The 25,500-nt window shown below is 41.1% G+C and overlaps 1 protein-coding gene across 1 annotated transcript in view; it reads left to right on the top strand.

Annotated features, from left to right (window-relative positions):
* The window catches only part of LOC125485264 (mucin-6-like), a 369,065-nt gene that overhangs the window by 31,477 nt on the left and 312,088 nt on the right, over window positions 1-25,500 (top strand). The window contains exons 7-8 of the mRNA XM_048607277.1: window positions 5,197-5,335; window positions 17,091-17,195. Of these exons, the coding sequence (XP_048463234.1) occupies window positions 5,197-5,335; window positions 17,091-17,195 (244 nt within the window). The remainder of the gene's footprint in view (window positions 1-5,196; window positions 5,336-17,090; window positions 17,196-25,500) is intronic.

Genomic DNA, 25,500 nt, shown 5'->3' with positions numbered 1-25,500 from the left:
CATAAATGAATAAGAAAAAAAGACAAGTTGGTGGAGTCATTTTGATAGGAAGAATGCAGAGAGGTTTCATAAGATAACGGAGAACCACAATGCTTGTACTTTAATTTACAAACTGTATTTGATAAGGTAGCACTCGAGGTTATTACACAAAATAAGGATTCTTAAGATTGGGTTAATCTAATGGCATGTTTTGAGGATTGGCTAATAAACAGAAAAGTAAGAGTAAAAATGGGATGTGTTTGGTTTAGGAGACTATAACAAAAAGGGTACTGCAATGATTGGTATTTGAGCCTCACTCTTTACAATGCATATAGATAACTTGATGAGTGTAATGTTTGCTGAAAGTACAAAGTTAGGTGGGAAAGTAATTGGGTAAGAAAGGTGAAGAACGTGCAAAGAGGCTGCAGAAGGATACATTATATGGGTTAAGTGAGATTACAACATTGTGGCAGATGGAAGAAATGCACTAAAATGTAAAGCTATCTACTTTGACAGAAAAATAAAAAGGACAATTTTTGAATGATAAATCAGAAATGTTGACGTTCTGATGGGTTTGAGTATTTTGTGCGTAAATCACAGAAGGTTAACATGCAGAGCATGCACTCAATTATAAAGGAAAAGGAATATTTGTTTTTGTCATAAAGAGAATGGAGTATGAGTAAAGAAATATGACAGTAGTTTTGCTGTGAATTGTGAAATAGTCAAGCCATGCTGAAGTGCTGTGTACAGCTTTGATCTCATTACCTATGAAATGAATTAATTGTCCAACAAGCTACAGATGAGATTGTCCAATGAGGACAGATTGAGTAAATTCAGTCATTAATACTTTGGATTTAGCTAAATGGCATGTCATTGAAACTTAACATTTTCAAGGGATGTGACAAATAAAAAACCTGGTTGGCATGGATGAGTTGGGCTAAAGGGCCTGTTTCTGTGCTGTATATCTCTATGACTCTATAAAATGTTTCCATGGCTGAGGAGTCTCGGTGGAAGCTTGTAGTCTCAGAATAAGGGGTTAACCATTTAGGAATGAAATTAGGAGAAATTTCTCCCCTAAAGAGTTGTGGATCTTCGCAATTGTCAATTCCAGATATCTGTGAATACTTCGCACTTTAGTATATTCAAGGCAAAGATAATAGATTTTTGAACACTGAGGAATTTAAGAGATGTAGGTACAGGATAGTATGGGAAGCTTGAGTTGAGGTAAACTTTATGGGGCAAGTTCATGGTGCAGTGGTAATGTCACTAGACTAGCAAACTAGAACTCAAGCTAATTTTCTGGTTTGAATCCCAACATAGCAGATGGTGAAATTTGAATTCAGTAAAAAGTAAGCTAGAAGTTGTTTTAAGAAAAGCTTGATTGCTGGTCAACTTTAACTTGAATCATTCCAATTAATAAGATGTCTAAGCAAGCTATGTTAATTAAACAGAAAAGCTGTGGTTATGACACTACTACTAGCTTTGCAAATGTAACACCTGACCTTTAATGCCTTGTTGCAACTCTAATAGAAGGCTAAAAATCTAGCCTAAAATGAAATAACTAGATAGAGAGCTAGTGTCTCATCACCAAGTCACCCTTTATTTACATGTGCACAGTATATGGGCTCTGACCAGCCAGTTCAAACCAGTCCCTAGACTGTGGAGCTCTTGTGAATCTCCTGTTTATTTGCCAGCCAAGGCTGCCTGATTGTCCAAGTTAACAACTCAATCAAGGATCTCATAGTCAATGAGATGCACCTGGCCACGGTTCACTAGTATCCTTTTGAGAAGGAAATTTTCCCCTTTTCCTGGTCTGACCTACATGTGACTCCAGACCCTCAACATCTTAGCTGTCCTCTGGGGAATTAGGGATTGGAATAAATGTTGACCTCTCCAATGCCCACGTCCCATGAACGAATAATTAAAAAAATGATCTTGCTGATTAGCAGAGTAGGCTCGATAGGCCAAAAGGCATTCACCATTGTTTCTTCAGTTCTTATGTTATCTTTCAGTAGTGCATTTCATAAGAGCTTAATATGCAATTACAGCAGGTTCATACAACTCATGGAGTGTTGAGATTTTTTGTCCTTAAAAGTAACTAAATGAAGGAAACTAGAAGAGATGGAAAGAATTAGGCAGTTTTTGCATTGAGGAGGGTTGACCATGTGACTTCTTAAAACTTAAGAAGCAAAAATACTAAAGTGTTTTGTGATTCACCTACCATTTACATAAAAATCAGATGACTTTGAGGAAAGAATGCTAGCAAAGCTTTTAGGAGAGATAGGGGATTTTGCGCTGTAGAGATGTTTTTATCCTATGCTGTAGTTTGCCAAGCAGCAGCCTCTGGACTGCAGTTGCTATGTTTTCCCGTATCCTTGTGGGATAAAAAGTAGAAGAAAGACCTCCAGACTAGAAAGACCAAAATCTAATACTCCTGAAAAGTGGCAGGGAAACTTAAAGCAGATCCATTGGAAAGATCTCTTTTGGTTGAAATATTATAGGAACCTGATTATTAAAAGGACTGCAAACTGTCATCTAAACTCATGTCTGATTTGAAGATCTCATCAATTATATAGCTGTTAACATCCTAGCCTTGTTGACTGGCCATCAGTTGGATTCTGAGAAGTCTCCCCATTTTAATCTTTTCAGTTTGGACTCGACCCATTACCCCAGATCAGTTCTCAAGAGCTGAACTGTCTTTTCTGTCATGTAAATGCATTTTTGGGATTAAGGGAATGTAGTTTAATTGTGCACAGTAGTTTAATTGTTAACCGGCTTTCCAATTATTTCATGAACAAGTTAGCTTGAAATAAGTGAGTTATTTTTGTATAATTACTGAAACCTGCTGAACATTTCTTTTATTCTGGATAGTAATAGATAGGAAAAACCATTTGATCATTTTAGTGATTAAATAAAAGATTTACAATTTTGGTGCAGCTCATGGAGCGAAGAAGTTTAGTTATCAGCGCACTACTTCCATTAGAATTGTAACAGGAAATTAGGGGTTGATGCTGCTTTGGCAAAGCTAATGGTAGTGCCATGGCCACCAGCTGTTTGACAGCATAGTCAGCTTTTGTTTAAACAATTTAAAGGCTACTTTGTTGCAAGGTAGTGCTGAAGATTCCTTCGGAATTGAGAGATAAATTTATTAACTAAAAAATACAGATGCCAAAATTAAAACTAATAAAGTTAAAAGAATACTTATTAGAAGGAAGTCCCAATAAAGTATCAGTGGTATACCATTGGAGCCTGTTGCTTGAGTTCCTTCTTGCTGAAATTAAAAGGTTAAACCTTAAAGTTAGAGCCAGCAATTGAGATAGGTACTACCGTCAAATTATTGCTGTTTCCTTGTAAAGGTAGTTTTAGTAATTAGAAAAGGCTTTTGAGAGAGAGTAAGCTTCAGGTTCCTCACTAGTTCTGTGGTTTCAGCACTTGTAAGTTTTTTCAACAGAACCATGCTTCGTTCCTGAAGCAAATGTTTGCTCTTAGATGATAACTGTCTTCTCTGAAAATGTTGCCCCCCCCCCCCAAATGCTTTCCTGGGGAGTTCTGAGTTTAGTATCATAGCTTTGCATATATCACAATTAAGATGGCTGCCATGTAACTTTTGATAAATCATTGTCCCATAAAGCGAAGGTAATTATGCTAAAATTCTCTATGGAAGTTTCTTCCAGTTTCTTGTTTTTCTCAAAAGTTTCGAATTCTCACATCTTTAGATGTGTTGTCAAAGAGGTAACAAAGAGGTAATGGAAATCCCATTGCTATTGAGCTATAGTTGCTATAGTTGCTATTGAGAAAGACTAGTCTTTCTGCATTTGTCTTGCTGAAGTGTATGAACAAATTTAACCATGTGTTATGATCCTGGCTCATATTACTATTGGACAAACCATATACCAGAATCAAATCTGCTTTGATAGATCATATTTTATCGTTTTCTTAATTTAACCTGGTGGTCTTTCTCTGAAACAAATATGTTAGGCTGCAGATGTGGTTTTAACAAGAAAACAGAAGTTTATTATGCAAAAGAACTAAAAATAAAAAAGCCGAATTATCTTCCGTTTAAAAAGATTTCAAACACCTGACAAAAAAAATCCCTTCAATGCCCCAACACTTTACAATTAATCAAATACAGAAAAAAATGTTTCCTTCCTATCAAATCTGTAGGTTGACTCAAGTGCCTCTTTTCAGTTCTGGTCCTGTGAAGCCATTTCCTTTAATCCATACAACTTAGACTTTCATAAATCTTAACAACCAATGCATATTTCTAACCAAACACTTCTGGTCTGGAAGTTTTCACAAACTGAAGCCCTTTCACTCAGGTAACTTGTTCCCCTGACTGTTCAGAACAAATTTTTTTTTAGGAGAAACTATTCTTCCATTTAACTTCAATCACGTCTCTTTCAAATTTGATTCAAAAGCTTTTAACTAAATTAAAAATAAAACTAGCTTATCCTAGCTTCTCCAAAGCTAATGACTTAATGTTTTTGTCTTCTCCAGTCATAAACTCTACAGTATAAATAAACTCCCATTATCATCCCACGAGGCCTCAGTCATCTGCTATCGTACACATACTAGTTTAAAATTATTTTTCTGATAGGACTGACCTGAGTAATTCTTAAATGACTCCACACAAACAGACCAAACCCATGTGTCACTACTTTATAATCCAAACTCTTGAAAATGTTGCATTATTAAATATATAACCACACACCTTTCATTATCACACATGTAACATCTAGCAGTAATTGTTTCATGTGTTGCACCTATATAGAATCAAGGTGGCCTTCTCTGTAACAGGATACAATATTGCAGTTACATGATCATGACAGTAGAATGGCACTAGTTAACCAACAACTTGTGGTGATTCACAATTCAAAGGGCAGCTCTACCTTGTTATGAGTTGCTAGTGATGGTGACTTGAGTAAAGGATGTTGTTCACATTATTATTTACTCAGCAAAATTAGCTTATAAAAGTTTGTGCAGTTAGGTACACCATGGAGTAGACAGGGTGGATTTGGGGGCTGGGGTGAGTATGTACTCATTTACCTTAGTAATCACTTTTCCAGCAGAAATGCAGATGTGAATCTTAAGGGTCAGTCTATACCAGTAATGATTCTGAACTATGAACCAGAATGGAAAATATGATTGTTGAACATTCTGTCTAACAATATAATTTTTGTGAATTTTATGAAACAAGTTTGATTATTATTTGTACAGCAAATGCTTTATGGGCAAATGGAACTGCACAAATCTGCCATGTCCAGGCCGATGTTCTATTGAAGGGGGCTCATTTATCACCACGTTTGATTCAAGACGTTATAGATTCCATGGAGTCTGCACGTACCTACTTATCAAAGTAAGATTTTGCAATTCTAAATAGGAACTTCAAATCAGTGGAAAATTCAAACTAAATACTGGAACTGATAGCAAATAAGTTAGGATTTATAGACAAAAGAGCTGTGCTATTTGTGTTTGCAACCCTTATTTCTCAGTGAGTGGAATCCTTAGAGGTTGAAAAACATGCATTATGGTGAGAAATGTGGCAGAATCACACAAGCAGTGCTGTGATGCCTATGTTGATGTTATGAGCAACTCACTGGATTTTTAACTAATTTCTGGATGTTGAGGGAATGATGAATTGTTTATTAAGGGGATTATTTCTTATTAAAACCCACATTAACTGCATTTGTTGTCTCATTAATTTTTAAAAATTCATTTGTGGGATGTGGGCATTGCTGGCTGGCCAGCATTTATTGCCCAGCTGTTGTTGCCTTTGAGAAGGTAGTGGTGAGCTGCCTTCTTGAACTGCTGCAGTCCACCTGCTGTGGGTTGACCCACAATGCCATTAGGGAGGGAATTCCAGGATTTTGACCGGCGACAGTGAAGGAATGGCGATATATTTCCAAATTAGGATGGTAAGTGTCTTGGAAGAGAACTTGAAGGTGGTGGTGTTCTGTGTATCTCTGCCTCGTCCTTCCAGATGGAAGTGGTTGTGGGTTTGGAAGTTGCTGTCTGAGGATCTTTGGTGAATTTCTGCAGTGCATCTTGTAAATAGTACACACTGCTGCTACTGAGCGTCACTGGTGGAGGGAGTGGATGCTTGTGGATGTTGTGTTAATGTGCAGCTTCTTATCCTAACACCTGCCACAAGCAAACTAGATACTGAGAATTCTCTATACGGAAATCAGAGCTAGTCCTTGGTGACTTCAGCTCACTGCTGGCTATGAAGAACCTGCATGTTCCTTATTACACAGCATCTCAGGACACAGTCCATGTGTACTCCACATTGGCCTCCAACAATTGCAAACACCTCAGGATCTGCATGGCACTTCTCTGATCCATTTGCAGGATGCTTAGGAAGGGTGGACCTGCATTGCAGGGCTCATCAGCAATTAGTATTAGAAGTTACTCCAAGGAGACTCTGCGCACGGGACATGCACCCAGCTCACAGATTGGTCCAAGGTAAACCTCAGGGCTGCATGCTTGCTCACTTAGTACTTGCTCACTTAGTGTCTACCTGCATGTCCACTCCATGCCTTGCTGTGCTATGCTTATTACCACATTGGTGCTTCAGCCAGAGCCTAAAGACTTTCAGCACTGCTGTATTGACTTGTTCTTTTCACAGACACACAGACAGGCTGCTTGTCATGCTTATCAGTTGGGATCTGTCCAGAGTTAGCGAGACATATTGCTTTATAGCACACCAAGGTGTTAATCTAACACCTACAATGTGTGCCAGCTGCCTACACATCAAACTTACTGTATCTTTGTTTAGCCGCATGGTCTCAAGATGGGGACTAGTCCTCAGTCCAGTCTGAGAGGATTTGGTGGTGCAGTCAGTCAGCTGTTCCGACCACTATCAATGAGGGGCACAGTCTAGGGGGTTGACCACAGCCAGTTGTCTACTTAGCTAGTTGGGATATGTCCAACTACAGTCTAGGAAGTGAACAACAGTCAATTCTTTAGTTCATCACTAGTGTAATCATGAATTGTTAGTTGGGGAGCTACAAAGACACTGATCAGGGGTGTGGTCAGTCATGTCTAGGAATTGCTAGTTGAGGTTGAGTCTTTTCATTGATCATTGAGGAGTGTTAATGGGGGAGTGTAACGACAATGGGGACTCATTGCTAAAAGGGCTTTGGACAATCGACAGGGGCTGAAACAGAGACATGTTGAAGTGGGGACAAAGACTGTAATAGTGGGAGGTGGAGAATCAAAGTATAAAGGAGGTATGCAGACAGCATAGAGGGCATGGCAAGTTGTTGGGGGGCCGGGGAGCATATTGATAGTGACCATGACAATGGCCGCTGCAAGGGAAGCATGCAGGAGTAGTGTGGACATCATTAAGTTGCAATGTCATAGAACATAGAACTTAACAGCGCAGTACAGGCCCTTTGGCCCTCGATGTTGCGCCGACCTGTGAAACTAATTTGAAGCCCATCTAACCTATACTATTCCATTATCATCCATATGTTTATCCAATGACCATTTAAATGCCCTTAAAGTTGTCGAGTCTACTACTCAGTGCTAAAGGTTCAAGGAGGATAGTTGGAGGCAAAGTTTAATGTGGTGGGTTTACACGGAAAGGTTTGGGTAGAAATAGGCTGTCAGACAGGACAAGGCAAAAGGGGAGACAGTGACCTAGTGGTATTTTAACTTAGATAAATGTGAAGTGTTGCATTTTGGTAAGGCAAATCAGGGCAGAATTTATACAGTTAATGGTAGGGTCCTGGAGAGTGTTGTTGAACAAAGAGACCTCGGGATGCAGGTGCATAGTTCCTTGAAAGTGGAGTCACAGCTAGACTTGCCTTTATTGGTCAGAACATTGAGTATAGGAGTTGGCATGCCATGTTGTGGCTGTATAGGACATTGGTACAATTCTGGTTACCCTTCTATAGGAAAGATGTTGTTGAATTTGAGAGGATGCAGAAAAGATACAGTTGTCGGGACTGGGGGTTTTGGAGTCATAGGTTTGAGTTATAGGCTGGGGCTTTTTTCCCTGGAGCATTAGAGGCTGGGGGGTGACCTTATAGAGATTTATAAAATCATGAGGGGCATGGATAAGGTGAATAGGCAGTGTCTTTTTCCTAGGGTGGGGGAGTCCAAAGCTAGAGGGCATATGTTTAGGGTGAGAGAATAAAAATGTAAGAAGGACCCGAGGGGCAATATTTTCACACAGAGGGTGGTGCATATATGGAATCTGCTGCCAGAGGAGGAGTTAGAGTTGGCTATAATTACAACATTTAAAAGGTATCTGGGTGAATAGAATAGAAAGAATATAGAGGGTAATGGCTAAATGTTGGCATATAAGACCAGGTCAGATTGGGATGTCTAGTTATTGTGGACGTGTTAGAACGAAGGGCCTGTTTCTGTGCTATATGACTGTATTAATCCAGAGACCTGGGAAGAATTCTGGGGCCCTGGGTTCAAATCTCACCATGGTGGAATTTGAGTTCAGTAAAACTCTGGAATTAAGAGTCCAATGATGACCAAGAAACCATTCTTGATTGTTGGAAAAACCTGTCTGGTTCACTAATGTCATTTAGGGAAGGAAACTATTGACCAAAGACATCTTTCCCTCCCCACCCTTACCTGCTTTCCGGAGGGACAACTCTCTCCGTGACTCCCTTGTCCGTTCCACACTCCCCTCCAGCTCCACCACACCCGGCACTTTTCCCTGCAACCGCAGGAAGTGCTACACCTGCCCCCATACCTCCTCCCTCACCCCCATCCCAGGCCCCAAGAAGACTTTCCACATCAAGCAGATGTTCACCTGCACATCTGCCAATGTGGTATACTGCATCCGCTGTACCCGTTGTGGCTTCCTCTACATCGGGGAAACCAAGCGGAGGCTTGGGGACCGCTTTGCAGAACACCTACGCTCGGTTCGCAATAAACAACTGCACCTCCCAGTGGCGAACCATTTCAACACCCCCTCCCATTCCTCAGATGACATGTCCATCCTGGGCCTCCTGCAGTGCCACAACGATGCCACCCGAAGGTTGCAGGAACAGCAACTCATATTCCGCTTGGGAACCCTGCAGCCCAATGGTATCAATGTGGATTTCACAAGCTTCAAAATCTCCCCTCCCCCTACCGCATCCCAAAACCAGTCCAGCTCGTCCCTGCCTCCCTAACCTGTTCTTCCTCCCACCTATCCCCTCCTCCCACCTCAAGCCGCACCTCCATCTCCTACCGACCAACCTCATCCCGTCCCCTTGACCTGTCCGTCCTCCCTGGACTGACCTATCCCCTTCCTAACTCCCTACCTACACTCACCTTTACTGGCTCCAACCCCGCCTCTTCGACCTGTTTGTTTCCTCTCCACCTATCGTCTCCTCTATCCCTCTTCTATCCGCCTCCCACTCTCTCCCTATTTATTTCAGAACCCCCTTCCCCTCCCCCTTTTCTGATGAAGGGTCTAGGCCCGAAACGTCAGCCTTTCTGCTCCTATGATGCTGCTTGGCCTGCTGTGTTCATCCAGCCCTGCACCTTGTTGTCTCAGATTCTCCAGCATCTGCAGTTCCTACTATCTCTGAAACTATTGTCCTTCCTGGTTTGGCGTACATGTGACTCCAGACCCACAGAAATATAGTCAACTCTTAACTACCCTCTGGAAAATTAGGGGTGGGCAATCAATGCTGGTCAAGCCAGTGACGCCTACATCCCGTGAATGAATAATGAAAGGGGGATGGAATTTCTAACGGTGGTGTCTGACACTGGAGCCCAGTGCTAACAGTGTCTACTGCAAACTGCATTCCTTATCATCACTGGCTGTTCAATGGATGCTAACTGCAACTGGCCAAAGTTGGTGGAGTCAGTGTCAGTGTGCCAACCGACATCTGCTAGAACCACAAATATGTGAAGCAGACTTTTGCAAATTACAACTACATTTAATTTGCAATCATTTAATAATGCATTTGCAATGCATGCAGAGTGAACACATTTAGGGTTTAAATGCAGGTAAATAGTAGTTTGCAACATGCCATTGGTCTTTGAAAATTGAACATTTATTTCTCATAGGCGGAGAAATTAGTTGCATTGACTTAAAAAGAGGTGAATGCTGGCCAAAAGCAACCATAGCGTGGGAAACTTGCAAAGGTGCTGTGGGAGGCAGAGGTGAATGCTTCACCATCTGTGATTTAAGTGTTATGATGGATTCTGTTGAATTCAGTGATAAATTTCACAGTTGATGTGGGTCTGGAAATGAAATGGGATTGGAGTGCTGCTGGCACTTCCTCTTTATGCATTTTTCACTCAGCTGGCACAGCACCTTCACCAAGTTGGTGCCCATGCTGAGGCTGAAGCTGAAATGTATGATGGAGACATGACCCTCATTATCAGGGTGCTTTATGTCTCACTGTGTGGAAGTGTGTGGGCATCCTCATCTGCAGCACATGCTTCCACTGCCTGTTCTGAGAACGCAGAACCTGTTTTACTCCTTATGTTCCCAATGTAGATCATTATCAGCAAGAGCCATATACCCAGCTGCTGGTGGGTTGTTGGAAGCCATGGGCTAGCTCCCTAAGAAGGCAAAGGTGGATGCAGAAGGATGAGGCTGATGGCAAGCTCAGAACGGGCACAGGCAACAATAGACACATGGGTTACCCAGCTTAGGCAGAGGCTGCAGCTGCAGTGCCCCTGAAGATGCTTGGGGTCATCAAGAGGACTGAATTTTTCAGCCCTTCCTGGAGATGAGTGAGGTGTGGTTTTGTTGCAGACCCAGTATGTCCCATGGCATTGTGGTGGAACTATGTCTGATGCTAGACCAGGACCTGATAGTTGCAGGAGTGGGATGCCATCCACTCCTGATGGCTGTGAAGGTGACAGATGCATTGAACCACAATGTGACAGGCCTCTTCAAGGAAACAACAGTTGACCTTGTGGGATCACTCAATCATACATCTGTAAATGCATCAGGACAGTGACTGATGTCATCTGTGCAAGATCACACTGGTTCAATTCATTTCTGAATGACAAGGTCAGTGGTGAGGCTCCGGCAGTAAGATTCAGATACCTATCTGGCTTCCTCCAGGTACAGGGTACCATCAAATGTATGCATATGGTACTGAGAGGGTCATATCACGACACAGCAGAATTCATCAACAAGAAAAGGTTCCATTCCATTCATCTTAAGATAATCTATAATCACCATTGCCACTATCTGGAGTGTCCTGGCAGCTACCACAACTCTGACATCTTGGAGCACTTTCAACTACCTAGCGCTTTTGAGCATCTAAGTGCCTTATAAGGCTGGTTCCTAGGGTCAAGAGTGACCCACTGTGACTATAGCTTATGACACAGTTTTACAATCTGCTAACTGATCCAGAACGCAGATATATTGCTGCCCATCGTGAAGAGATGGAGCAGAGATATGGCTGCTGAAGATGTGGTTCTACTTCTCGGACTGGAGAGCTACTGGGAGTGGAGCAGGTGTGGACCAGGGTGTCCTAGACTGCAGCGGTCCCTGCAAACTTCTGTTAAGGGAGGACAGGGGAGTATTAGTCTGGTGACAGCAGAAAAAGCAGCTCGTGATCTTTTGAAAGCCGAGGCTGGTGGGAAGGCTGGGATGGATGGGTGAGGACCAGTGGAACCCTATAGAGGGCAGATGTGTGGGAAATGTGTTGAACACAGTTAAGGGCCCCTGTCAACCACAGTTGTGGGGAATTCTCAGTTGAGGAAAAAAGTAGACATTTCTGAGGCCCCCCTATGGAAGATGGTATCATTGGAACAGAAGCAATGGAGACAGAAACTGGGAGAATGGAACATTCCTTGTTCCAGTCCTATTCCGGCCCCCACCCACAACTCTTTCTCCGATACATCGATGATATCATCGGTGCTGCTTCCCTCTCTCGTCTAGAATTGGAAAACTTCATCAATTTCGCTTCAATTTCCACCCTGCCCTCACTTTCACCTGGTCTATCTCTGACTCCTCCCTTCCCTTCCTCGACATTTCTGTTTCCATTTCTGGGGATAGACTGGCCACTAATATCCATTACAAACACACCGACTCCCACAGCTACCTGGACTATACATCCTCACACCCCACTTCCTGTAAAGATTCCATCCCATTGTCTCAGTTCCTCCGTCTCTGTTGCATATGTTCAGATGAGGCCAACTTCGACCAGGGAGCCTCCGAAATGTCCACATTCTTCCTCAACCGAGGATTCCCCAGCTCCGTTGTCGACAGGGCCCTCAATCGGGTCCGACCCATCTCCCGCACTTCTGCCCTCACCCCTTCTCTTCCCTCCCGCAACAGCGATAGGGTTCCCCTTATCCTCACCTACCGTCCCACTAGCATCCACATCCAGAAGATCATCAGACACCATTTCCGCCACCTCCAGCAAGATACAACAACCAGATGCATATTCCCCTCCCCTCCCTTGTCCACCTTCCGCAGGGATCGTTCCCTCTGGGACACCCTGGTCCACACTTCCTTCACCCCCAACACCTCCCCACAGCCCTACGGCACCTTCCCCTGTAACAGGCGAAAGTGCAATACCTGCCCATTTACCTCCTCCCTCCCCAGTATTCAAGGGCCCAAACATACCTTCCACGTGAAGCAACACTTCACCTGCACTTCCAAGAATCTAGTCGACTGCATTCGCTGCTCATATTGTGATCTCCTCTACATTGGGGAAACGAAGCGTAGACTTGGCGATCACTTTGCAGAACATCTGCGTTCTGCTTGCAAAAAAGACCCTGAACTACCTGTTGCCTGCCACTTCAATACACCATCCTGCTCCCTGGCCAACATTTCTGTCTCCAGCTTGCTACAGTGTTAGAGTGAAGCCCAACGCAAACTGGAGGAACAACACCTCATTTTCTGCTTGGGGACCCTACAGCCCTCCAAAATCAATATTGAGTTCAATAATTTTAGGGCCTAAACTCTCCCATGTCCCAGCCCCCCACCCCACACACCAGGCCTTGTTACCACATAGCCTGCCACTACACACCCCCTGTTGTTAGTCACTAACAGTCCCCATTAACAACTATTCACCCTCCCAGCCTGATCGTTAGCAACTCCTTTGTCTGTCCAACTGTTTTTCCCTCTCTTTCGGCTCTATCTTATCGTTTACTCCCTACCCCACCCACCTCCCTATTTTCTGCATATAAACTGACGTTTTCCCAGCCACCATCAGTTCTGAGGAAGGGTCACTGGACCCGAAACGTTAACTCCGTTTTCTCCTCCACAGATGCTGCCAGACCTGCTGAGCTTTTCCAGCAACTTTGTTTTTGTTTCTGATTTACAGCATCCGCAGTTCTTTTGGTTTTTATTTAGAATGGAATAGTGTCTTTATAGGAAGCAGGGCGTGAGGATGTATAGTCTAGATAACTGGGAGCTGGTGGGTTTGTAATGGATGTCAGTGGCCAGCCTGTGTCAAGGAAGGGAAAAGAGGAGTCAGAGGTGGACCGGGTGAAGTGAGAGAAGGATGGAAATTGGAAGCGAAATTGACAGACTTTTCCAATTCCAGATGAGAGAGACAGCCAGCACTGATGATGTCATCAATGTACCAGAGAAAGATGTTGTGAGGAGGGATCAGAGTAGAACTGGAACAAGGCATGTTCCACGTATCCCACAAAGAGACAGGCATCATTGGGGTTCATGTGGGTTCCCAGGGCGATCGCTTTGAACTGAAGAAAGTAAGAGGAGTTAGAGGATGAAGCTCTCCTTGCGAATGACAGGGCTCAGCTGCATCAGGCACTATAAGTCGCACAGGATCTGGCAGGTCACCCGCTTCAAATTGATAGGTGAGAGCTGGGTGTGAACTGTACCTCTATTTGTTTGGTTGTGTTTGTTATTGCTGGCTATAAATGAAAGCTCATTCTTGGAATTGACTGATTGTCTTTATGAGATATTCTCTTAATGGACAATGACAAAATGCAAGGCTACAGAGGGTACTGGTGACTTAGACAGTGTGTTTGAAGCTTGACATCATTAAGAACAAAGCGTCCCACTTAACTAGCATCACATCCACAAATTTGCACTCCCTCCACAAGTGATACTCAGTAGTAGTAGTGCATACTATACACAGAATGCACTGCAAACATTTGCCAAAGTTCCTTAGAGAACAGCTTCAAAACCCACAACTACTTCTGTGTAGAAGGGCAAGGGTAGCAGATACAAACATGGGAACATCATCACCTGTAAGTTCCCCTCCAAGCCACTCACTGTCCTGACTTGGAAGTATATTATCATTCCTTCACTGTCATTAGGTGAAAATCCAGATTTCTCTCCCAAAGGGCATTGTGGGTCCATCTTTCACCAATGGACTGCAGTAGATCAAGAAGGTAGCTCACCACCACCTTCTCAAGGGTAACTAGGTGCAGGCAATAAATACTAGCCATCCAGCGATATCCACATCCCACTAGTGAATAAAAAATGATGGGAAGTAGCTAAGGACAGGAGAACTGTGTCGCCTAGAAGTTAAGTGGAGACTAAAGTGAGGGAATATGGTTGTATGTGCGAGGAAGTGTCAGCCATGTTGACCATGTGCTGTGGGCAGCGTGGCTTTGTGGCTGCTCTGCAATTATGTTTGTCGGCAAGGGGCAATGCTGAAATGCCAATACTTGGCCAGATGTACAGTGGTTTTTTAAGTTGGAGTGGGTACCAGAGATGCTAGTCTTTTGGCGGATATCTGGTAAGTGACAAGTTGTTCTGGGAATGATGAGTGGTAGGGTGGTGCTAGGATGGGGCTAAAATCAGGCAAGAAGGTTAGGTAGTTAATGAGCTTAGTATGGTCAGATATGGGGAGAAACCCCACTAGGCTTCGCAGTGAGAAACCCTCCAGGAAACTCAGCAGGACTCACACAACCAAAAAATAGTAAGAATCAGTCCTGTTTCTAATTGATGCATTATTTTTCCTTTCTGTTTATTTTTGGAGCATTAATGTTTGGTAAAATAATGTGCTTTTGGGCCTGATGTTTGTTATTATTGTAATTTTAAAAAATTGTTAAATGGTGCCTCTTCACAGTAACTTGAGCAGAAAAATTATTGAAAATTGGCAAATATCCCAAGGTTTTTGCAGGTGAACCGAACCTTTGGAAATTCATCGACTACAGGTTTTACTCAAAATCGTGATCATAATGCTTTTGCAGTACTATTTCTTAAAAAGGATAAATCTCTTACTTCTCCCCTCCATTCCACTTCCAGTGTACTATTGTATTAATCCTTTACTCAAGAACCAACACTGTCATTTTTGATTTGTGAATATCTTAAATTTAATCAGTGGAGATATTAAGACATGTTGTAAACCAGATTGAAATCATCTTAGTGATGTTGACTAGGGATGTTTGCTTTTTTTCATGCTATTTAGATTTCTGAACAGAAACAGTGAGAATGACTACCAAGGGGGAAGGAATGGATATTGATATTTACAGTTTTTAACTTGAGTGCCACAGACATCAATGTAGCTGCTGGTCACAGGTCTGCTCAATAAATGCCTGAACTATTACTTCTAACATACTCAAATAAAATCGGTTCACTTTGGACAAGATCCTGTTTTGTTTACAAAATGGAAACAAAAAGGGAGAATAGTTGTATAAGGACAGAAATACACGTTTCAAATTCCTTGAACTTGATTTGCTATTCAGATCAAACATGGCTGTCTGTAACTTAGCTCTATTTACTCTTCGCATTCCATATCCCTTGATACTCTTATCAAATGAAAATCTATTACCCTATCTCAAAAGCATCCACAGCCCTTTGCAAGAATGAATTCCAGATTGCTTTGTGTAAATAAGCGTCTTTTGATTACACTCCTGAATTACCTCGCTATAATTTGAAATTTTTGATTTTTTTTTCCATCAGAATAAATACCTTATCTGAATTTACCACCTATGAATCATCTTTTTAACATCAACACCAACATCTAAATTCAAGTAAATAGGAGCCATGCTTAATCAAGCTATTAACATAATTTATCCTCCTAATCGTTGGTATAATTTTGTTGAATCTGTGATGCATTCCCTCCAAGACTAAGAATATCCTTTCTGAGAAGTGGTGCCCAGCGCTGAACCGAGGTGGGGTGGTCCTGACCAAGACTGCCCAACAGAAAAGCTGAGGGACTATGTTAAGGATATTGAACAGGAACACAATTGTATTTCTAAGTAAGTGTTAAAGAGTGGACTATGTAGAGATGAAGGTGATAGGGTGATATTTGAGATTAATGATTCATTTCCATTATTCTTTTATGAGACAGTTAAGAATCAAGCTCATTGTTGTGGATCTGGAGTCACTTGTCCTTCTTCTGATCCCTGCCCTAGCCCTGGCCCTCAGTCCCTCTTCCCCACTGCCCCAGTACCACCACCCTCCTGCTCTTGATTCTGCCCTTTTTTTCTTATCTTTAAAATCTGTGCTGTCTGCTCATTTCCTGGCTTCCATTTCACACTTGCATTGAAGTCCTGGGCTCTACATAGTGGCTGAGCTTAGTCATTGCAGGCAGTTCTGCCTGCATTGACTAGTTTCTACCACAATATGGGGCTTGATCAATTAAAACTTCATCAGGTCAGTGATTTTAACATGTATTTACAATACTTACATTTTTATTGTATTTTTTCTATATTCTAAAACAATTGATGTTCGAAATTTTAGAAATAAAGATTTTAGAAATAGTTTATGAATCTTGGTATTTAGGAATATACACCATTTCAACTTAATGTTTTAGAATCGTTTGCTGCTGTGAAAGGTCTTGAAGTACCATGTTCCTTTTTATGTTTTGTGATATATCTTATTTTGCAAGTTATTTCAGGGAGGAATACACATGATCAGGAATTAAACCTGTGCACTTTTTCAACGCAAGAAATGTATGAAGGAACCTAATTGCAATGAGAACTTTGACTTACCTGGGAATCCATGATTTAGTAAAAGTTATTGACCTTAAAGTTGTGATTTTCAGGAAAGCAATAACGACTTCCAGTGAGGATTTGCCACATCTATTATTGTAATATAGAAGCTACAATAGGTTTAAATGAAACCTTTTGAGTTAATTTAGTGAATAGGTCATCTAAAGAATAGCTTATAGTGAACATATATGTTGGCGGAAAGTTAGTTTTAAACAATTTTATCCATCTGGTTGTGAGTTACTAATTACTTTTTTTTTGTGCTGCAGAGTGTTAAGATGCTAGATTCAGGTACCATCGAAGCAGTGTTTGATAAATCTGGTGTTAGATATTCAGAAACACAGCTAACAAGCATCATCTATGCTACCAATCAGGTGAGTATCCAGCATCGGCCGTTCTTACTACCTCTAGGTGAGTATCACATACCGGGTTTCGTGAATGCCCTGGCAAATATTCCCACTTAAAAGCAAAAATGTCTTACAAGTAAATAAGCTTTCCTGTTTTTCTTCTGTCGTAAAAAGAAATCACTATAGTGTAGCATTCTGATTTAATCTACATTTGTACATGGCTCAAGCTACTGCAGAAACCTCTTTTCAATGCTTTCCAGTTGCTGAACATTGTCCCTGTTACATGGTTTCAGATATCTTGTTAATTTTACTGCGCTTCTATTTGTCAACGTTATCCTGGTGCAACACAATACCATTCAACTGAGAGTACTTGGTGAGGAAAAGTTAATTTATTATTACTTATTTGACATAGATTAGTCAAGTCCTCATTGTAAACCATTGTCTCTCACGCTGTGTCGAAAAAAGGTTGCTCAATTTTACAGACAACACAGTATAGAGCTAGAAGAACACAGCACGCCAGGCAGCATCAGAGGAGCAGGAAAGTTGACGTTTTGGGACAGGTCCCTTCTTTAGAAATGGGGAGGGAGAAGGAAGCTTGGAAATAAATAGAGAGCGGAGTGGTGGGGCTGGGGAAGGTAGGTGGGATGGTGACAAGTGAGTGCAGGTGGGGAGGGCTGGGGATTGGTCAGTGAGGTGGGAGGAGCGGATAGGTGGGAGAGAAAATGGACAGGTTGTGTCAGGTCAAGGAGGTGGGCATGAGAGGGAGGGTTGGACATGGGATGAGGCCGAGGAGTGAGAAGATTTTAAAACTGGTGAATTCTATGTTTAGGCCATCGGGCTGTAGGCTCCCGAGGCGGAATATGAGGTGTTGCTCCTCTAGTTTGCGGGTGGTATCATTGTGACACTGGAGGAGACTTAGGATGGACATGCCACCCAGGGAGTGGGAGGTGGAGTTAAAATGGCTGGCAATCGGAAGGTGTTGTTATTTGTCGCGAACAGAGCACAGAAGCTTTACGAAACGGTTTCCAAATCTGCTTGCTCAGTATGAACATCCAATCTGATTTTACTGCCTTGCTGTTTTGTATTTCTTTCTTTGCTGTTCTGAATTCTTCCAGATTGATGTTAGCTATCATTCCTTAATTTACAGTCACTTCTTCTGTCTTTGTTCTTATTTACCACAAAAAGTAAATCAGTAAAGAGTGCCAACAAATGCATGTGTTGTTTGGTTAAGTATCCAAAATCTTGATCTATTCAAGAAAGGTTTCCCCTACATTAACTAGTCAATTTACCAAACCTCCTGAATTTATATTTGAAAGTGATGCAGAAGAGTCTACCACTGTTTAGTCATTGATGAGGCAGATTGCCATTGACAGAAAATATGCCTTGAAATGTGACCTTACACTGATTGCTGTACATTAATTACAGCAGACTTTGTACATTCGGAGCATGAAGTTTAAATAGAACTTATTAATCCTTTTTACTTCATTTAAACCTTCACCGGGAGATGGCAAATGACAAACCACCTAGCTCTTTTGGATCATTCAAAATTTCAATGACACTTGCAGACCAGTGAGCAATTTCCTTTATCTGTTTAGGTTTGTACAGTAGCAGACCACCTTCCTCTATTTATAAGTGGTACACATAACTGTGATCAGTTTTCATTTATATGAACATTTGGAGCATGAGTAGGCCATCCGGCTCCTCAAGCTTGTTTTGCCATTCAGGAAGACCATGGCTGATCTGATTACTCAAAATTCTCACTTTCGTCCAAGAACCTTTCACATCCCTCAGTTTATCAAGACTCTACTACCTCTGTCTTGAAAATATTGAAAGATTCTGACTCAAAAAGCGGTGTAACAGAGTGTTTCAAAGACTCTTGACTGGAAGAAATAAAACTTTGTTATCTCTATCTTAAATGGGCAACCCCTTACTTTTAAACAGTGAACCCCAGTTCTAGATTTTCACACAAGGAAAAACATCGTATTCTCATGAACACAATCAGGTTCCCTCAGGATCTTACCTGTTTCAATCATGTTGCCTCTTATTCTTCTAAACTCTAGCGGATTCAAGTCTAGCTGGCCCAATCTGTCCATTCCAGGTATTAGTCTATAAAGTTTCTCTAAACTTCTTGCAAATTCTTTAAGTAGGGATATCTATACTGTATATATAGTACTCCAGATATGTTCTATAGCTAAAGCATAACCTCCCTACTCTTGCAATAAAAATCGTTCCAAAGTATTTATCTAAATTGTGAAATCTAAGGCCTACGCCATCATTATATTTTGCCAAGATGAACTGAATTTATCTTGAAAACGGATCATTGTAGCATTACAACTGATAAAATGATCAAAGAAAATATTGGTAAGATTCAACAGGTCATATGTATTTGGTATCTGAGAACCTTGCTGTTCTGTTGTAATGAAGAACTCCATTTGGAAAATTCTATGTCACCCACTGAGTGATTCCAATTTTTACTACTTTTGTTTAAGATTTTTAGCACCTGTGGTAATTTAAGCATTTTGTATATCACTAATTTCTGTAGTGCCTGCTTTATAATAATCCGTTCTTCCTTTGCTCTGTTCATTTCATAGGGTGAATTTTCAACTCGCTACCTGGGAACAAAACTGACTTTGTGGATTGACTGCCTAGAAGTCATATTATTTTTATTTCCATGAAAATTAACGTGGGACAGTTTCTTTAAGAGTCAGCTGATCCACAATGCCAGTTTGATACCTTCAGCAAGTCAAACATTTTGCGTCCGATTATATGTTATTGTCATTAATGTGTCTGCAGTTTTATTTGGTTTATTTTGATGACATTGTACATTGATGAGATGTAGCTGAACAATTATGTTAAGCATAAACTCCATGTTCAGTTTGTTAGATAATGTATTCGTTGTCAATGTTGAGTTGTATTTAAATATATCACTTCAAGATAACCTTCCAAACTATTATTTAAGTGTTCTATTCTTTTCCACAGACAAAAATCATAATTTCGAAGCAAGACATGATAGAAGTCAACAATAAAATTATGAAGTTACCTTATCAAGATGGTAAAATCAACTTTCCATTGAAATTGTTTAGAGTCCAATTGATCTTCATATAGTATATGTGTGCTAAATTGACATAGTAGATCCAATTTTGGATAAAGCCTGTACCTCTATCCACTGCATACAATGGTCAAACAAAGTATTATTAGGATAGACATTTGTTTTGAATTTCAGTCAGTGTTTTTATATTGTGATCAAACACATGCTTAGTCCAAAATTAGCACAAAAAGACACGATATATTTGACGTAACTGTTGGTTAATGCAGAAACTCTGAGTATAACTCAATGTCCTCCTTTATGTTGTGTTTGGTGGAGGGGGCATTTCATCAGACCAGAAGGTGGTGGGTGGGAACTCTGCCATGTTATTGCTTTTGCCCAAGTTAAATCTGGGATGTGATACTCTTGAACATACTTTCCACCATGCCAGCAATTGAGGTCCCTAAGTGGGCAGTTAGCACCGATTTCAGAATCTATCCTTGCTGTAGATGTTCAACCAGAGGGAGATTCACCATTTGGGAAGCTGAAAACTACATTGTGTCAGAGTTAGTAGGAACTGCAGATGCTGGAGAATCTGAGATAACAAGGTGTAGAGCTGGATGAACACAGCAGGCCAAGCAGCATCAAGGAGCAGGAAAGCTGACATTTCGGGCCTAGACCCTTCTTCAGAAAATTTTCTCTCTCTTGTGTCAGAGTTGCTTTTTGGCTTTTGGTGGGGCCTGGGGTACATGGGCGTGTTCTCTCATTGAGAGGCACTTGGTACCTGACTCCTGAGCCCTCCCTAACCACAATCCTCATGTACTTCCATCCCACTATCAATCACTAGTGACCTAGGTCCCTGAATGATCCTGGGCCTGGGATGTGAACATAGAAGCAGTTGCTACTGTTTCTACTGTGCTGCCGTACACAGCAGCTGGCCTGTATTGCTTCCCTTCTTCATTATAGCCTTAGTGCAAGACCCATGGTAAAGCTCAGAAAAAAAAAGACAAAAGTACTGTGGATGCTGGACAGCTGAAGTTAAAACAGAAACTCAGCAAGCTTGGCAGCCAGCTTCTGAGGGTGGGACACTGTTCACGTTTTGATGCAGTATGACCTATTTGGAAGTATTCTAGAAAGATAGAGTAGCCATATTTACAGTTTAACAGTCCTTTCTCCCCCACACTATTAGTGGACAAGCAATAACCCCTATGGAAACTCACCCCCATAGTGTATCAGAGTCCCCATTTTTGTGGAGTTTCAGCACTAAACCATTAATGCAGGATTCCAGACCAAAATATTTTACTTTCCCCTGGAACCCCAATTTACACACTGATCTTGTACAGGTGAATCTACCTTAGAGATAGTCGCAGCAAGAGAACAATTTGCACTTATATTGTGCCTTTTATGACCTTTTATGACTTTGTAATAATATCTGTCTTAATAGTGTACCTTGTACCTGGTTGCTATCATGTAATGAGCTGTACCCTATTTAAAACAAGAATTTCTTCTTCTTAGACTCCCTACCGGTTCTTCTCTACATCTGTAGACCAAGTAGACCAAATTAGAAAAGGAAGATGATGGCATGCTCGTATTACAGTTTTGAAGTGTGGGTCACTGTTGTCATGTAGGAAGCACAGTGCCAATTTGTATGGAGCAAGGACCCAAAAACAGCAATATAATGATAATTGTTATTGTCAGAGGATCTGTTTTTGGGCTTATAAGTATTGGCCCCAGGATTCCAGTGATAACTCTGGAGTTCTAGATTTGATTTCTATGCTGAAATCCTGAAATGAGTCTTAAACAAGAAGCTTTTGACTTGGATTGGGAATGCTACCATGTGTGCCACAGCTGACACTTACAGAATGGACAACATGACCTTTATTTATAAGGTGCTGATTAGAATACTTCTCAAAAGGTGTATATATTTTTTAAGGTTAGAAACCAATGCTGGGATTCTGTTATATTTAAATGTTTATGAATCAAAATTACTCACAAGCTCCAGGATAATTTCCTTTTTCTTTGTATTTCTTTGAAATCAAACTGACAGTCAGATCCAGTTAAGATAGCTTTATTTATAATTACTGTACTTTGGATTGTGGTAAGATAGCTAGAATTCAGAGTAGATGTCCTGACTGGGTCTGCATGGCCATTTATATTGCAATGAGAAAACAGCTGTGATAAATCTGTGAATGATGGTAAATACTAAATGTAAACTGCTCGGGAGACTTCAACCAGTTTACTGGACTAAAAAAAATATAGTTATTAGCAGTTGAGAGTATGTCTGCATGATCACTGTCTTCTGTTCTGCCTTCTGTTCATCTATCCCCAACCAACCACCATGAAACATCAAGTAACAGCTTCCTAATATGGTGGAATAGCAAAGTAGCATGAAAGAGTGCAGTAGAGCTTTTTATTCTGCAGTGGTATCATTTTACAGCTGAGGATTAACTGGTGTTCTTCATTCAAAGATTTTTTTTAATAATTCTCTAGAGAGAGCAGAATGAAGAATTTTAAATATTTTTAGATATGTCTGGATTTTCTTATGCACTTTAATGGATTGAAAATTAAGAAAAAAATTCATACCACCCTAGAGCTTCCATAATGTTGTTTGACTTAAATAATGGATGCTAAGGCGGCTCTACATCTTACAGTATTTTCTTGCTTTCTCTTATTAAACAGCAAAAAAATGAAACAAACATTGAAATTGCTGGAAAAGTTGAATCCCTTTTTAATGATGGAAGGCAGTTGCTGCTGAAAATTTAGAGCTGTTTATAGGTGTGGAAGAACTTCTGGTCACAGGCTTCCAATTACAACTCTCCGCAAACACTCTTTGCATCATATTTGGAAGCCAGTTTTGGATCCAATTTACCTACTTGCCTTGGATACCATGGGCTATTATCTTTTGGACTAGCTTTCCATGTGGGACCTTGTCATAAGCCATCGTGAAGTCCATGTAAACCACATCAAGTGCGCAACCTTCATTGATATACTTAGTCACCTTTTCAAAAAAAACTCAATTAAATTAGTTAGTTGAGGGATCCAAGGCAAGTTGGCAAACTGGATCCAAAATTGGCTTGGATATAGGAGGCAAATGGTGATGGTGGAGGGGTGTTTTTGTAGTTGGAAGCCTGTGGCCAGCAATGTACTACAGGGTTTGCTGCTGGGACCCTTGCTATTTGTTATGTACATTACGCACTTGGATGTCAGTGCAGAAGGTTTAAGTAGTAAGTTTGCAGTTGACTTTAACATTGGTGTTAAAGTTCGTAGTGAGGAGGATTGGTCTTAAACTACAGTCTGATATTGATCAGCTATTGAATTAGAGCAATGGCAGATGGAATTTAATCCTGATAAGTATGCATTTTGGGATGTCTAATAAGGGAGGACATTCACAATGAATGGTAGGTCCCCAGGGACTACTGAGGAACCAAGGCACCTTAGATCCCTGATGGTGTCAGTACAGGTAGACAAGGTAGTGAAGAAGGCAAACAGGATGCTTTCCTTCATTATCTAAGTAATATAATACGGGAGCAAGGAAGTTTTGTTACAACTTTATGAAACATTGGTTAGATCACAGATGGAATACTGTGTGCAGTTCTGGTTACCATACTATCAGAAGGATATGATAGCACTAGAGATGGTAGAGAAGAATCCCCAGGATCTATAGAATCCCTACAGTATGGAAACAGGCCATTTGGCCCATCGAGTCCACACTGGCCCTCTGAAGAGCATCTTACTCAGACTCACCCCCATCCCTATAACCCACCATTTCCCATAGCTAACCCACCTAGCCTGCACATTCCTGGACACTGGGCGATTTAGCATGGCTAATTCACCTAACCTGCACATCCTTGAACTGTGGGAGGAAACCGGAGCACCCGGAAGAAATACGTGCAGACACAGGGAGAATGTGCAAACTCCACACAGACAGAATGTTGCCTGGGATAACAGTGTCAGTTATGACAAGATACTGGATAGGCTGGATTTGTTTTCCTTTGAACAGAGGAGGCTGAGAAGAGATCTGGCTGAGGTATACAAAATTATGAGAGGTATAGACAGAGTAGATCATAAGAATCTTTTCCATGTCTGAGACTAGAGGGCATAAATTTAAGGAGATGAGTAAGTGGTCTAGAGGAGATCTAAGAACATTTTTTTTCACCTAGAGTGTAGTAGAAATATGGAACCTGCAGTCTGAGAGAGCGGTGGAGCCAGGTACTCTTGCAATATTTAAGAAGCATCTAAATTAATATTTAAAATCACAGGATGTAGTAGGCTATGGACCAGGTGCAGGTAACTGGGATTAGTAGAATTGAATCAGAGATAGTAGGAACTGCAGATGCTGGAGAATCCGAGACAACAAGGTGCAGGGACTAGGCCCGAAACGTCAGCCTCTCTGCTCCTATGATGCTGCTTGGCCTGCTGTGTTCATCCAGCCCTGCACCTTGTTGTCTGGGATTAGTAGAGTTGGTGTTTGTTAATCAGTGTAGATGTAGTGGGCCGAAGGATCTGTTTCTATGCTGCATGACTAAGATTCTAATTTCAAAGTTGCACTGAGAAAGCACAATTTCTCTCACATAAAGTGCTGAAGATATAATTAAGTAAAACCATTTCTCTAATACCCACTTAACATTACTTCCTATAGAGTGAAATCTAAGTGGTCATATCTCAGTTGTATGCCTTAAGATTTGATTCAGTCTTTTAAATAAGATACATAGTTATCAATGAATTTATTGACTATGTAGTCAATTTTATTTTTTCAGGAAACATTAAAATTTATAGGCAATCTTCCAGCTACATCCAGGTAAAATCCAGTTTTGGCCTGGAGATGCAAGTTCAAACTCATCCATTTTTGCAACTGTATATTATTGTTGATGAGAACTTCTCCACGACCACTCATGGTAAGAATAATTAAATTGCTTTGCCGAACTTGTTGGTATATTAGTCTGGAGATTATGCTGTTGAACATTATAACATTGACAGTGTGAGGGGAAGGAATTCTGTTCAGTGGAAGGGATGTATGGATGTATTTCAGGAATGCTACTCAGGAGGGATCCAGGAATTGAAAAGTGGTTGAAATTGAGAGGCAGAGCTTTGGTACGGGAATGGCAAAAAAGTATTACACAGTGAAAGTAAGAACAGGTTTGGTCTTTATAATTTCTGGAGCAATGAGATCGACGTAATATTTGATGAGGGTTAGAGGCACAGATGCAGAAAGGTGCTCATTTTGATTAAGGGGGAGTGAGAAACGAGACTGAATTGCTGTTTATAAAGGGGTGTGACTTTAATATAGAGACTCCATTATTGGGAGCT

The sequence above is a fragment of the Rhincodon typus genome, chromosome 17 (assembly GCF_021869965.1).
Source record: "Rhincodon typus isolate 14 chromosome 17, sRhiTyp1.1, whole genome shotgun sequence".
NCBI classification, from domain to species: domain Eukaryota; kingdom Metazoa; phylum Chordata; class Chondrichthyes; order Orectolobiformes; family Rhincodontidae; genus Rhincodon; species Rhincodon typus.
The sequence above is the reverse complement of the archived record's forward strand: the minus strand, read 5'-3'. Positions and strand labels throughout refer to the sequence as shown.